Source organism: Suillus subalutaceus (genome assembly GCF_016647625.1).
Source record: "Suillus subalutaceus strain FC151 chromosome Unknown DFJ58scaffold_250, whole genome shotgun sequence".
In the NCBI taxonomy this organism is placed as follows: Eukaryota; Fungi; Basidiomycota; class Agaricomycetes; order Boletales; family Suillaceae; genus Suillus; species Suillus subalutaceus.
The window spans coordinates 1-12,399 of record NW_024540499.1 but is presented as its reverse complement, the minus strand read 5'-3'; the positions used below and the strand labels follow the sequence as shown (position 1 = coordinate 12,399).

The 12,399-nt window shown below is 49.8% G+C and overlaps 4 protein-coding genes across 4 annotated transcripts; 1 reads left to right on the top strand and 3 right to left on the bottom strand.

Moving 5' to 3' along the window:
* Window positions 1-331: 331 nt before the first annotated feature.
* Window positions 332-1,737, bottom strand: DFJ58DRAFT_228037 (uncharacterized protein). Its single transcript, XM_041379349.1, has 6 exons — window positions 1,374-1,737; window positions 1,223-1,321; window positions 1,150-1,162; window positions 881-1,090; window positions 775-828; window positions 332-712 (listed from the first exon to the last, which is right to left on the bottom strand). The coding sequence occupies exons 1-6, from the start codon at window positions 1,541-1,543 to the stop codon at window positions 422-424; spliced, it is 837 nt and encodes a 278-aa protein (XP_041235988.1). The 5' UTR covers window positions 1,544-1,737; the 3' UTR covers window positions 332-421.
* A 221-nt stretch (window positions 1,738-1,958) lies between these two features.
* On the bottom strand, window positions 1,959-2,411 carry DFJ58DRAFT_691677 (uncharacterized protein; the record flags this gene model as incomplete). The annotated part of the gene is made up of 3 exons (XM_041383394.1): window positions 1,959-2,051; window positions 2,108-2,183; window positions 2,242-2,411. Coding segments are annotated over 3 exons (339 nt in total), but the record flags the coding sequence as incomplete, so codon positions are not given.
* Window positions 2,412-3,828: 1,417 nt separating this feature from the next.
* On the top strand, window positions 3,829-4,941 carry DFJ58DRAFT_719442 (uncharacterized protein; the record flags this gene model as incomplete). Its single annotated transcript, XM_041384628.1, has 6 exons — window positions 3,829-3,995; window positions 4,048-4,146; window positions 4,205-4,217; window positions 4,278-4,487; window positions 4,540-4,593; window positions 4,651-4,941. The coding sequence occupies 6 exons, from the start codon at window positions 3,829-3,831 to the stop codon at window positions 4,939-4,941; spliced, it is 834 nt and encodes a 277-aa protein (XP_041235986.1).
* A 5,626-nt stretch (window positions 4,942-10,567) lies between these two features.
* DFJ58DRAFT_847843 (uncharacterized protein) lies at window positions 10,568-11,117 on the bottom strand (the record flags this gene model as incomplete). The annotated part of the gene is made up of 5 exons (XM_041393530.1): window positions 10,568-10,662; window positions 10,701-10,719; window positions 10,785-10,868; window positions 10,915-10,974; window positions 11,040-11,117. 5 exons carry the CDS (start codon window positions 11,115-11,117, stop codon window positions 10,568-10,570), a joined length of 336 nt encoding a protein of 111 aa, XP_041235985.1.
* Window positions 11,118-12,399: the final 1,282 nt, after the last annotated feature.

Genomic DNA, 12,399 nt, shown 5'->3' with positions numbered 1-12,399 from the left:
ATCAATATCAATCACATCACCAAGTTCAATAGCCCGACCAAGATTGAGGTACTAGTATACATCCATCTAGAAGGATATGTCACCGCAACTACGGTCTACCGACATGGAGGAGATAAGTAGGAGCACGATGTGGATAACTATTAACGGCGACACGGACATGCATTTCACACACCCAAGTATAGCCCACGATAAATGAAGGTAACCACAGCATCGCTAGTTTTGAGCTCTCTAAGCGCGTCTTCGAAAGATGTCAATCAATACTTAGTTATTCGGCGCCTTTGCTAGTCAATTATAAGGAAGGACTACCTCACGGATGGGTAATGGAAACGGACACGATCACGCGTGGATGCTAATATCTATTAACTATTATCTATGGTATATGTTATTAATGAAACAACAAGCTGGCTTCCTTCGTTCTATGTCATAGCAATGACAGAGTCGCCAACGCTCCTTCTATCTTCGCCTCGTCCAACGCATCACGTATCTTCGCCTTGTCCTGCGCCCATGTTGGAGAGGCGATCCTGAATGCATCTCCAACGCGCGCATATGAGATGTCGCCCACACGCGCGACAGGCTTGAACTTTGTCAGGTCGATCACACCTCTTTGCGTGAGCATGTCCTTGCGCACGTGGATGTACTTGACGTGCGCGAGGATGAGCGTGCTGGTGTGCTCGCCTGTGACTGGGTGCGCGATATCTATGGATTTGTAGAGCTGTTGCGACGGCGGCGTGGTCAGCGAGCGAACGGGCTCGGCATGAAATGAAATGAAATTACCTCGCACTCCATGCTAAAAGCGCTTTCCTTGACGCGCGAGGCTTTTATATGCACCTGAACACTTTGTTGTCAGCGCATATATCGTATCACAAAGGTGCACACATACGCATTTTTCCTTTGTTAGACCGCTGAGACTCCATTCGTCGAAGCCGGGAGGAGAGTCTATGGCAGTTGCATTTGCACTCTCGATGAATGGCTCGCTGACGATGTTCACGCTAAACCCTTGGCTGTTCATCACATTCACCGCTGTGTCTTTGAGGCCGCCCACGGCGTTGTTATTACATGCGAATGAGATGATAGGCGGGTAGGTCGTGACCTAACATGGGAACAAGTTATCAAACCGATGAAGAGACATGTTTTTTGTTTATTGCTCACTGTGTTAAACCAACTGGTGGATGCAAGCCAGGTAAGCGTGCAGAGCGCAGTACATAATGGAAGCGTGTCTTACCTGTATGGTGCCAGGTTCTCTATGCCCTCCTCGCTGATCGTTGATACGAATGCGATGGGGCGCGGTACGATTCCCGAATTCAAGAGCTTGGTGATATCGCTATCGATCGCGGTCACAATTGCGGCTGAACAATAGGTCGAGGAGTACGTACACCTTGTCTAATTCTGCTGTGTTATAGATTTTCCACCCAGCAGATTCGCCTGCAACCCAGTCTTTTCCGGCAGGAGTGGTGTCGACTCTCTGACCGTACGTCCATGACGGATTGGGTGATTGGGTGTAGGTGGAATAGGTGGTGGAATCGAATGGAGGGATGAACATCATGATGGTGGACTAGTTGGATGGAAAGAGCGAGGCTCACTGGTCCTGGATTTATAGTTACATGGCTGCAGGTAAAGGCTGGTTTTCACATATACGAGGCCGATAGTGGATCTACGAAGCTGACAGCGCTGATAACAAGGGATCCGTGATGGCGTCCGACAGTCCGAGACTCCGAGTAGATACTTGGTTTGAATTGCTTACTATAGCTTGGCAATTTGATGAGCACGTGCAGCTTCTAACTGCGCGATGATCGCCCCGTTATGCTGTGCAGCGCTGACACACCTCTTAACCGCCGGCTCGGTGTCAATGTGTCCACACTTGCTAGTAATGAAGTTCTTGGCAGCATCCATCACGATGGCATGCATCTTGAGGAAAGAAATTATGTTCAGTTTGAGATACAGAGTCGACAAGTTGAACAGACTTTTCCAAAGGAATCACCAATGTTTCGTGCTTGCGAACGAGACGCGCTAGATGAAACCAGTAAAGAATGCGATGTTCTGACATAGTACAGCTTGAATGAAATACTAGTTTTAGTCTGACAATCGCATGACAAGCTCCACAAATCACAGTCCTCACGAGACTCTCGTGCGCCCATATCGTTATCCGAGGTGCGTCTACACGACAGCCGCGCACAGAAACCGTTCTTGGTCTCCACCTTATTGACATTTTAACCACACCACAGTGGGCCTCGCACGGAAAACAGGCAACATGAATGCACCTGCCCTCCGTGACCAGAACTGCGAGAGAAAGTAAGTTCGACTAAATTTTTCGGGACGGTTTTGCCGTCTTCGAATACGCGAAGCCAAACCTTGGCACCTTCCTGATCTTCTGCGCAGGACAGGGAAGCGATCAAGGGTGGGACAGGAAGGGTATGGATCAGATAGCACCTCCGAGTCCAGGTGGCCGTTAGTGCATACCACGACTCTCTGGTGATTCGAGGAATCATAAATATACCACTCCAAACATTGATATAAAAAACAGGAGCTTGTCAGTGCCAGTTGAAAGCCTGAGTATGAGAGTTGGCACGTGCACAATACATAAATCGTAGTTATACGAAGTCCCTATGAGTACCACGGACCATGGTAAACAAGGTCATCGCTGTCTCACGCTAAGCATGATTTTTGCCCATGACTGCGACTACAAATTCCAATGTCAGGAAGGGTTAACGTTGAGCGCCCAATCAGATGGTGTTGGTCATGGGGTAAACTCACCTTATAGGAACACATGTCATTGTTGTTAGTTTCATTGGAGTTTTACCAATGGGATACCAAGGCGGCGCCAACGTCTACCATCATGTCGCAGAAACCTGGAGTTCACACTCTGGAAGGGTTCATGCCAGGATATACCACATTGCCAAATTGAGTCGATATCCGTGATAGCATAATAACTGACGCGTCACGAGGCATCCTGTAGCATCAATTTTGATATTCGGATGGAGTGGGCTGTTACTTCGTCGTGGCTAGTCGATTTTCTTCCCTCGTGGACTCCGTCTCCTGAATTGGAAGCAGGAGTGCTCTCTTACTTGAAAATGTCAGTACAGTGTCCTTTGAATCAGAAGGTAAAACAAGTTATCCTGTCGCAGTTACTGGCCAAGATTTCCTTCTGGGCGGCCGCTCCCGTGAAGATGCATAACTGAAAGCACTTCAATTGTCTGTCTAAATGTTGTATTATCCGACAGACTCCAATTGCGTGTCATGCGGACGCACATCCAGTTATCAAGATTTCCAGACTCTCTGGGACAGAAGCTTCCATAGAGGGTCCGGGAGGTTTTAACTCAGATGTAAGCACGCCGGCTTACCTGAGTTCTCATAATCAGTACATATACTGTCGCTGATGCTGAAAGCTAAGCTTTCAGTATTTCACCTTTTGGTGTAACGGTTATGCGGGCGGCAGTCTGACCATGTTACATCAGAGTCGGAATGCTTGCAAAGATGATGATGCGGAGAGGCAAGCTCTTTTCGTGTGATTTCGAATCGCTGGCGGTGGTGGACAGAATTGACCCAGCCGGCGGTTAAGAAGGTGTGTCAGCGCTGCACAGCATAGCGATCATCGCGCAGTTAGAAGCTGCACGTGCTCATCAAATCGCCAAGCTATAGTAAGCAATTTCAAGTATCTACTCGGACTGTCGGACTGTCGGACGCCATCACGGATTCCTTGTTATCAGCGCTGTCAGCCTCGTAGATCCACTATCAGCCTCGTATATGTGAAAGCCAGCCTTTACCTGCAACCATGTAGCTATAAATCCAGGGCCAGTCTCGCTGTTTCCATCAAGCTAGTCCACTATCATGATGTTCATCCCTCCATTCGATTCCACCACCTATTCCACTTACACCCAATCACCCAATCCGTCGTGGACGTACGGTCAGAGAGTCGACACCACTCCTGCCGGAAAAGACTGGGTTGCAGGCGAATCTGCTGGGTGGAAAATCTATAACACAGCAGAATTAGACAAGGTGTACGTACTCCTCGACCTATTGTTCAGCCGCAATTGTGACCGCGATCGACAGCAATATCACCAAGCTCTTGAATTCGGGGATCGTACCACGCCCCATCGCATTCGTGTCTACGATCAGCGAGGATGGCATAGAGAACCTGGCACCGTACAGGTAAGACACTTCCGCTATCTAACGCGATCTGCACGCTTACCTGGCTTGCATTTACTAGTTGGTTTAACACAGTGAGCAATAAATAAATAAACATGTCTCTTCATCGGTTCGATAACATCTTCCCATACTAGGTGACGACCTACCCGCCTATCATCTCATTCGCATGTAATAACAACGCCGTGGGCGGCCTCAAAGACACAGCGGTGAATGTGCTGAACAGCCAAGGGTTTAGCGTGAACATCGTCAGCGAGCCATTCATCGAGAGTGCAAATGCAACTGCCATAGACTCTCCTCCCGGCTTCGACGAATGGAGTCTCAGCGGTCTAACAAAGGAAAAATGCGTATGTGTGCACCTTTGTGATACGATATATGCGCTGACAACAAAGTGTTCAGGTGCATATAAAAGCTTCCCGCGTCAAGGAAAGCGCTTTTAGCATGGAGTGCGAGGTAATTTCATTTCATGCCGAGCCCTACTCGCTCGCTGACCATGCCGCGTCCCAACAGCTCTACAAATCCATAGATATCACGCACCCAGTCACAGGCGAGCACACCAGCACGCTCATCCTCGCGCACGTCAAGTACATCCACGTGCGCAAAGACATGCTCACACAGAGAGGTGTGATCGACCTGACAAAGTTCAAGCCTGTCGCACGTGTGGGGGATATCTCATATGCGCGTGTTGGAGATGCATTCAGGATCGCCTCTCCGACATGGGCGCAGGACAAAGCGAAGATATATGAAGCGTTGGACGATGCGAATATAGGAGGAGGGTTGGCGACTCTGTCATTGCTATGACATAGAACGAAGGAGGTCAACTTGCTGTTTCTTTAGTAACATATACCATAGATAATAATTAATAGATATTAGCATCCACGGCGATTCCACGCATGATCGAGTCCGTTGCCATTTCTCACCTGAGGTGGTCCTTCGTTATAATTGACTAGCAAAGGCGCCGAGTAACTAGTTAGTAGTGAGTGAGGAAAAGATGAATGAAGGGCTGGCATATTGAGTATAAGAACACGTCGTTTGTGCTCTCCCCAGATGTGCATGTCGCGAACCGAGTACTACGCACATGCCATACTTGCACCAATCATGATAACACAGTCTAGGATCTATCGTCGGAGTACTACAGGGGCCACTCCAGGCGCGCGTATCAGGGGATGATGCAATGCATACTAGATAGTCCCACGAGTCCGTGTGTCCCAAGAGTTCGCGCATTAATTCTAGCACACACAATTCTGCACGGAATCCTTATGTATGTTGCATTTGGGCTCCCCCTAACATAATACACAGTACCATGTTTTTTGTTTGAAGTAGATCTCGTCCCATAGCCAACTTATTGGTGCTGGAGGCTATTTTTGTGCATAGGAGGCTCGCTCTAAAGGTCAGATCACCACATAAAATTCTGAATTCATAGGATTTGTGGCAATGCCGCGTCAATTAGGCTCGTCTGGGGGCGTAGCTACTTTGACACGGTCCTGCCGCGCCAGCTGTATTTTCGCTCCTCATAACTCACATCATCGTCCTTGCACGCACCGTTTTCATGGTGCTCTTGTTCTCATCGCCTTCGTCTTAGATATCGCAATTACATGTTGTACTTTACAGTGAACACAATGAACTACATATTTCGCCCCACTCTGTTTTCTCAGATTCTGAGACCACTTTGAATGTACTCGGTGCAACGGGAACTTGAACGACCACAGATGACCGCAATAACGATGCCCTTCTGCGCAACTTCTCAGTCCGCTATGAGGAAGCACTAGTGTATACACCTCAACATAATTCACAGCGCACACGCAACCGCATCTCTGATGGAATCGGCATGTCTTGTCTGTCGTTACGTGCTCTCACAAACGAGGACTAACAGCATGAGTGCAATACAGTCAGCTCACGTCGTTCGCATGAACAACCCTAAACTCGGACTAGATGCTGGGCATAGAATAGAATACAAAGTATGATCTTCTGTTCATTCGATCACATCTAAATTGCATCCGAAATCTCCACAATGTATCCATTGCTGCGAGCATCGTCGGTACTAAGGTCTGCAAGTGTTGATTTTAGTAAGTGCGAGGAACGAGAAGGCTTTGAAGAGACTCACTCCTCTCGGCACTTTTGCCAGTGTTGTCCATGTGCCATGCGGCTCAAATCAAGCTCAGGACATCCTCTGGGTATCACTAATGCAGTTGCAGGGTTATAGAATGGGTTTCGAGAAGCCGGTGGTACCCAGAATAACAGGCGACGTTTGGGTCCTACCATCCATCCACTGTCACCATTCAGTAAAAAGGGGGTCGAATTGCAGTCGTCATGGGATGCTCCCTCTGATAGCTCAGAGGTGTTGTGGAGGGCATGGGTAGAGATGGACGAGAAGCGGATGAAGTGATTGTTCCAAGTGTTCGGTGTCATGGTAGTGGTGGTCTGAATCGTGCGATGTTCATTTGAGGATGTAGAAGGATCTGACACGGCGCACTGTTGCGACAGCTGCATTATCACTGCATCCCATAGCCGGACAGTATTGTCGTCCGAACCAGTGACGATGCGAGTGCCATCCGGAGAGAACGAGACCGACAAAACCGAACCAGTGTGCCCCCGCAAGGGCTCACCGACTGGCTCCCCTGTCCCTGCATCCCACAGCCGAACAGTGTTATCCGAAGAACCAGTGACGATGCGAGTGCCGTCCGGCGAGAACGAGACCGACCAAACTGAATGAGTGTGCCCCCGCAAGGGCTCACCGACTGGCTCCCCTGTCCCTGCATCCCACAGCCGAACAGTCTCATCCGAAGAACCAGTGACGATGCGAGTGCCGTCCGGCGAGAACGAGACCGACCAAACTGAATGAGTGTGCCCCCGCAAGGGCTCACCGACTGGCTCCCCTGTCCCTGCATCCCACAGCCGAACAGTGTCATCCGAAGAACCAGTGACGATGCGAGTGCCGTCCGGTGAGAACGAGACCGACCTTACTGGATGAGTGTGCCCCCGCAAGGGCTCACCGACTGGCTCCCCCGTCCCTGCATCCCACAGCCGAACAGTGCTATCGCGCGAACCAGTGACGATGCGAGTGCCATCCGGCGAGAACGAGACCGACCAAACTGAACGAGTGTGCCCCCGCAAGGGCTCACCGACTGGCTCCCCCGTCCCTGCATCCCACAGCCGAACAGTCTTATCGTCCGAACCAGTGACAATGCGAGTGCTGTCCGGCGAGAACGAGACCGACCAAACTGAACGAGTGTGCCCCCGCAAGGGCTCACCGACTGGCTCCCCCGTCCCTGCATCCCACAGCCGAACAGTGTTATCGTACGAACCAGTGACGATGCGAGTGCCGTCCGGCGAGAACGAGACCGAAAAAAACTGAATCAGTGTGCCCCAAGGGCACACTGACTGGCTCCCCCGTCCCTGCATCCCACAGCCGAACAGTGTTATCTGAAGAACCAGTGACGATGCGAGTGCCGTCCAGCGAGAACGAGACCGACCAAACTGAAGAGGTGTGCCCCCCCAAGGGCTCACCAACTGGCTCTCCCGTCCTTGCATCCCACAGCCGAACAGTGTAATCCGAAGAACCAGTGACAATGCGAGTGCCGTCCGGCGAGAACGAGACCGACGTTACTAAAGAGGTGTGCCCCCGCAAGGGCTCACCGACTGGCTCCCCCGTCCCTGCATCCCACAGCCGAACAGTCTCATCCGAAGAACCAGTGACGATGCGAGTGCCGTCCGGCGAGAACAAGACCGACGTTACTAAAGAGGTGTGCCCCCGCAAGGGCTCACCGACTGGCTCCCCCGTCCCTGCATCCCACAGCCGAATAGTCTTATCGTCCGAACCAGTGACAATGCGAGTGCCGTCCGGCGAGAACGAGACCGACCAAACTGAAGAGGTGTGCCCCATTAGCACGGTCTGAACAGCTGGCCAATTCATATCACGTCCACATGCCACACGAAGAGTATTCGGAAACCGTGCAGAAAACATTCTCGATAACGGAGAGTTGGCAGGCGAGAATGGGAGTGCTGATACATACAGATGTGGCGTGCTGTGTAAAATCAGGCCACCGAAGACTTGAATGAATCTCTGTATGTCCATTGCAGTCGACGAGACATCTTTGAGTTCGGAATGGCCCTGTGGTTGCGCATGAGCGCTTTATCTGACACCCGGTAGCAGTGTGCTCACCTTCAGCCACTGGGGAATGAGTGAGAGGGCGGGAACTGCACCGCTGAGCGCATTGATCAAGGCGAGTAACTCGAGCCAGAAAAACAGCCGCTCGTGATCGAATAACGATTGCACTTCTTTCGCGAGCTCCTTGTCAAAGGGTGTGGTTCGTACGTGTGACATCCAAAATCGAGAGGAATATGATAGATGTTTGGGGATGCGATTTTCAACTCGTTCTTGCAGCCCGGGATCTTTGCTATTAGGCAGATACGACGACTTTAAATCACAGATATTAAAGCGAAGACCGTCTTTCATCACTCGAAGTGATGCGAATGCAAGGTCGCGTTGCGCATTTGACAGGTCGATGAAAAACTCTCCACTGGATGTTTCGTCCGTCAAGAAATCATGAAAGGATGCGTGAAGGGGTCGGATTGGGGAATCTGGGTTGGTAGTGCCGCTGAGGAGGGAGCCCATACTTTTTACCACAAACTCCACGTCGAACTGGTCCTCTCGCTTTGCAAAATGGTGCCTCATGGCGTTCAGGGATGCTAAAGGAAGGGGTTCAGCTGTGCCTAGTATTTGTCCCATTACTGAGCGAAATCTTGCTAGCTCTATCGAACGAAGTTTCGGCGTGTGTGGAGATGTATCCTCGTGCATGATATCTGTTAAAATGAGGTGATACACGTTGTGCAACAGCGGGCTTCTCTCAGTAGGATCGCGTGACACTACAGCCTCGTAGCAATCCTTTGGAGATAGCCCAGTATGGGACTTTTTGATGTATGCGCAAGCGAGACGCGCCCACTCGAAAAGTCCATCAGCTTTCTCAGCGAGGACTGTAAACTCTCTGTCCTGAAAATGGCACACTTCCAACTCCTTGGATACGTAAGCATGGATGTCGCGCTCTGCAACTGCTCGTGGAATATCATTCATCGACATCTGTTGAATATGCCGAACACCTTGAAACTCGTCATTGATGTCACCTAGTGGGCGAGAGGGTAACAATGAAGCGGAAGTTGCCAGGAAGGTCTGTGATTTTGGGAACGGAGGGGTTTTGATGTTTTCCAGCTAGAATGCGGAGGAGGTCTTTCCGTGTCTCTACTCCACCGCTCTCGTCCAGTGCATCGATCACGATCACGATGGGTTCCTTAGTTAACCTAGATGACTTTTTCAGTGGTTCGACAAGAAGCTTCTGCCACTGCTGGATGATATCCGCCGTCTTCTTGAGCGAAGTCGTGGCCTGAACTGCATCTGCTAATGCCCGCCTCATCTCTGGATCACGGTCAGCCTGGTCCTGCGCGATCGTGGAAAAGATTTTTTCATGGCGACGATCTGCTTTTCGCTGGTGGTCAAAACAGTAACACGAACCAAGCCCTCCCGCGTCGTTGAACCACTTTGCAAACTGAGTGTGGGCGATGGCCGATTTGCCCTTGCCTGCAGGGCCAGATAGCCACAGCACGCGTTGAACGTTGTCCCCAGTGCTGTTGACCCATTCTGTGATCTGGGAAAGGATTTCCGTGCGCGTCCCTTCAAGGCATTGTTTCCTGGTATCTAGTCCCGCGCCTTTTGCATAAGTCATACCGCTGAGGTCCAATGTTTCGTCTGAAAGGGTATGAATATATGTCAAGCAACAAGCACGTCTGAACCTTACCCGTATGGTGTACATGATTGGCTATGTCGTGGACATGTACGGCTAGGTCGCGAGTGACTTGGTCCCGAAAGTTTTGCATGAGCGTGTCCAACGCCTTACTGTGCTGTTGGATCGTATCGTTCGTTTCCGAGACAACATTCTTTCCGAGCCTCTTCCCTATGATACGGTAGAAACTTAAGACGGTACAAAGCGCAACAGCTCGTTAAGACTCACAAAAGTTCTTGGTCTCCGAATAAGTTTCGATGAATTGAGCACTTTTAAGGGTCTGCTGAGATATCTGTCCAAGGATGATGCGCATCGACGAGATTTGCTCAAGCATCTTGTCTTGTGTTATGAAGCTGTAAACTTCACGTAACTTGTCGAGAAGTTCGTGTACCGCTTTGTCGCGATCCACTTGCGCTAGAATAATCTACACAGATGATTGATGAGCGGTGGGAGATGGGATGAGAGAAAATGAAAACATACTTTGGCTGCAGAAGACAACACGCCCAGTGCCATCTTTGCATATGGATGTACCTGTGGAACTAGATTAATTCGGTTCCGATCGAGAGGAGGACCTGCATACATTCGCAATCTCTCCGATAACGCCGTCGAATATCCTGAGGGGTTGGAGATATGTGGCCTGGAAACTGTCAAAATCATCGAGACCCTGTTGTGCGCCTTGAAGAACGGAGATCGCGGTTGTCGCGTGTCTCGAAAGTGAATGCGTGTCCTCTACAGCCTCTTGAGCATCCTGAAGCGTCAATTGGGCATCAGCCTCCACTTTCACACCAGAAGGAGCCGCCTGAACCTGAGCGACCACAAGAATGATTTCAGAGAAAGCGCAGAAACTGGATGGCAAGTATAAGAACCTACCGAGGTCGATGAAGCATGTTCATGATCGACATTCGGGGGAACAGCGCTGCGGCTGGGAGAAAACCTTCGAGCGCTTATGCGAATCTTAGTCGTATTCCAGGACACTCATTACACATGCTCGTGGACTTACCGACGTTCTTAACTTGTCCTTGACCTTCTTCAGAAACCGACCGATACCACGGGGTCGGTGCTAGACGAAGGATGAGTCAATGTCAGTGTTTGGAGTGGATGAAGTGATCCTCGAAAACCACGTACCGAACTTTGACCAGCTGTTGCTTCACTAGATTTGCGGGTTTGTTGAGTTGAATCTTTCGACGATTTGCCTTTCTTCATTGTGAATAGCAGTTAACGTTGAAGGGGAGATAAGAGACCCACATCATCATTTATAAGTTATGCCTCGAGGCAATATTTGTTGCAGATAAGCATTTGAATTTCGACCTGACAGGTGATTGTGACAAAAATAGCCAGTGAAGAACATCCTCGGACCAGGTGAAATTGACGCGGTCCTGATGCGCCTGTGACGCGGAATGACTATGCATGATGTTTTTCGACTTGTAACCGAATGAGTCTATCTTGACCAGTCTTAGCAGCCTAGCAGCTAAGCCAAACGTGACAGGACAAACAATCTTTTTCCTTTTACCTCGCCTTGAACATTCAACTCATGGATGGATTTTTCAAGGCCTATCTTGAGTAGGCATAGCTAACCGTTTGGCACCAGAACAGATTAGAAATCTGCTCTCTTGCGGATTCGAAACCTGTCGACATGGACAGTTCTTCGGAGGTTCGTCTAAACTGCGCCAGCAAGCGTCCTGGCCCAAGTGGTTAAAACAACAGAATCAAAATTTGTTTCTCTTGTACTTCGCAGGTTCGAAACCTGCCGAACAACAGGATGTTTTTCTATCGGAACACGCCTTGAAGATTCACTCATGGACAGTTCCTTGGAGGTTCGTCTCAACGCCGTCCTCGCGAAAGTGGTTATCACAACGGAATCAAAATCCGTTTCTCTTGGACGTGACTAATACGCAGGTTCGAAACCTGCCGAACAACAGGGTTTTTTTTTCTATCGGAACACGCCCAATTCCTCGGAGCAACTTCGCCCTGACTGAAGTGGTTACTGCAACATAATCAAAATCTGTCTCTTGGACTGTACCAGTGCAGGTTCAAAACCTACCAATGAGTTTTTTTTTCATCCGAACACACCTTGAAGATTCACTGATGGATAATTCCTCAGAAGCTTATCTCAACTTCGCCCTGGCCAAAGTGGTCACTGCCACGGAATCGAAATCTGTCTCTTGGACTGACACCACCAGTGCAGGTTCAAAACCTGCTGACGAGGTTTTTTCTATCCGAACACGCCTTGAAGATTCGCTGATGGACAGTTCCTCAGAGGTTCCTCTCAACTTTGCCTTGGCCAACGTGGTTACTATCACAGAATCGAAATCTGTCTCTTGGACTGTACCAGGTTCAAAACCTGCCAACGAGGTTTTTGTCTCAGAACACGCCTTGAAGATTCACTGATGGACATTTCCTCGGAGATTCCTGGCCAAAGTGATTACTACAACACAATCGAAATATGTTGTGTCGGACTTGCGCAAGCTCAAAACCTACCAACGAC

Coding starts and splice junctions, on each gene's coding strand:
- DFJ58DRAFT_228037 (XM_041379349.1), bottom strand. CDS start 1,543: ATGATGTTCATCCCTCCATTCGATTCCACCACCTATTCCACCTACACC. Junction 1,322..1,373: donor ACAGCAGAATTAGACAAGGT/GTACGTACTCCT, acceptor CGCGATCGATAG/CGATATCACCAAGCTCTTGA. Junction 713..774: donor CTTTTAGCATGGAGTGCGAG/GTAATTTCATTT, acceptor CCGTCGCAACAG/CTCTACAAATCCATAGATAT.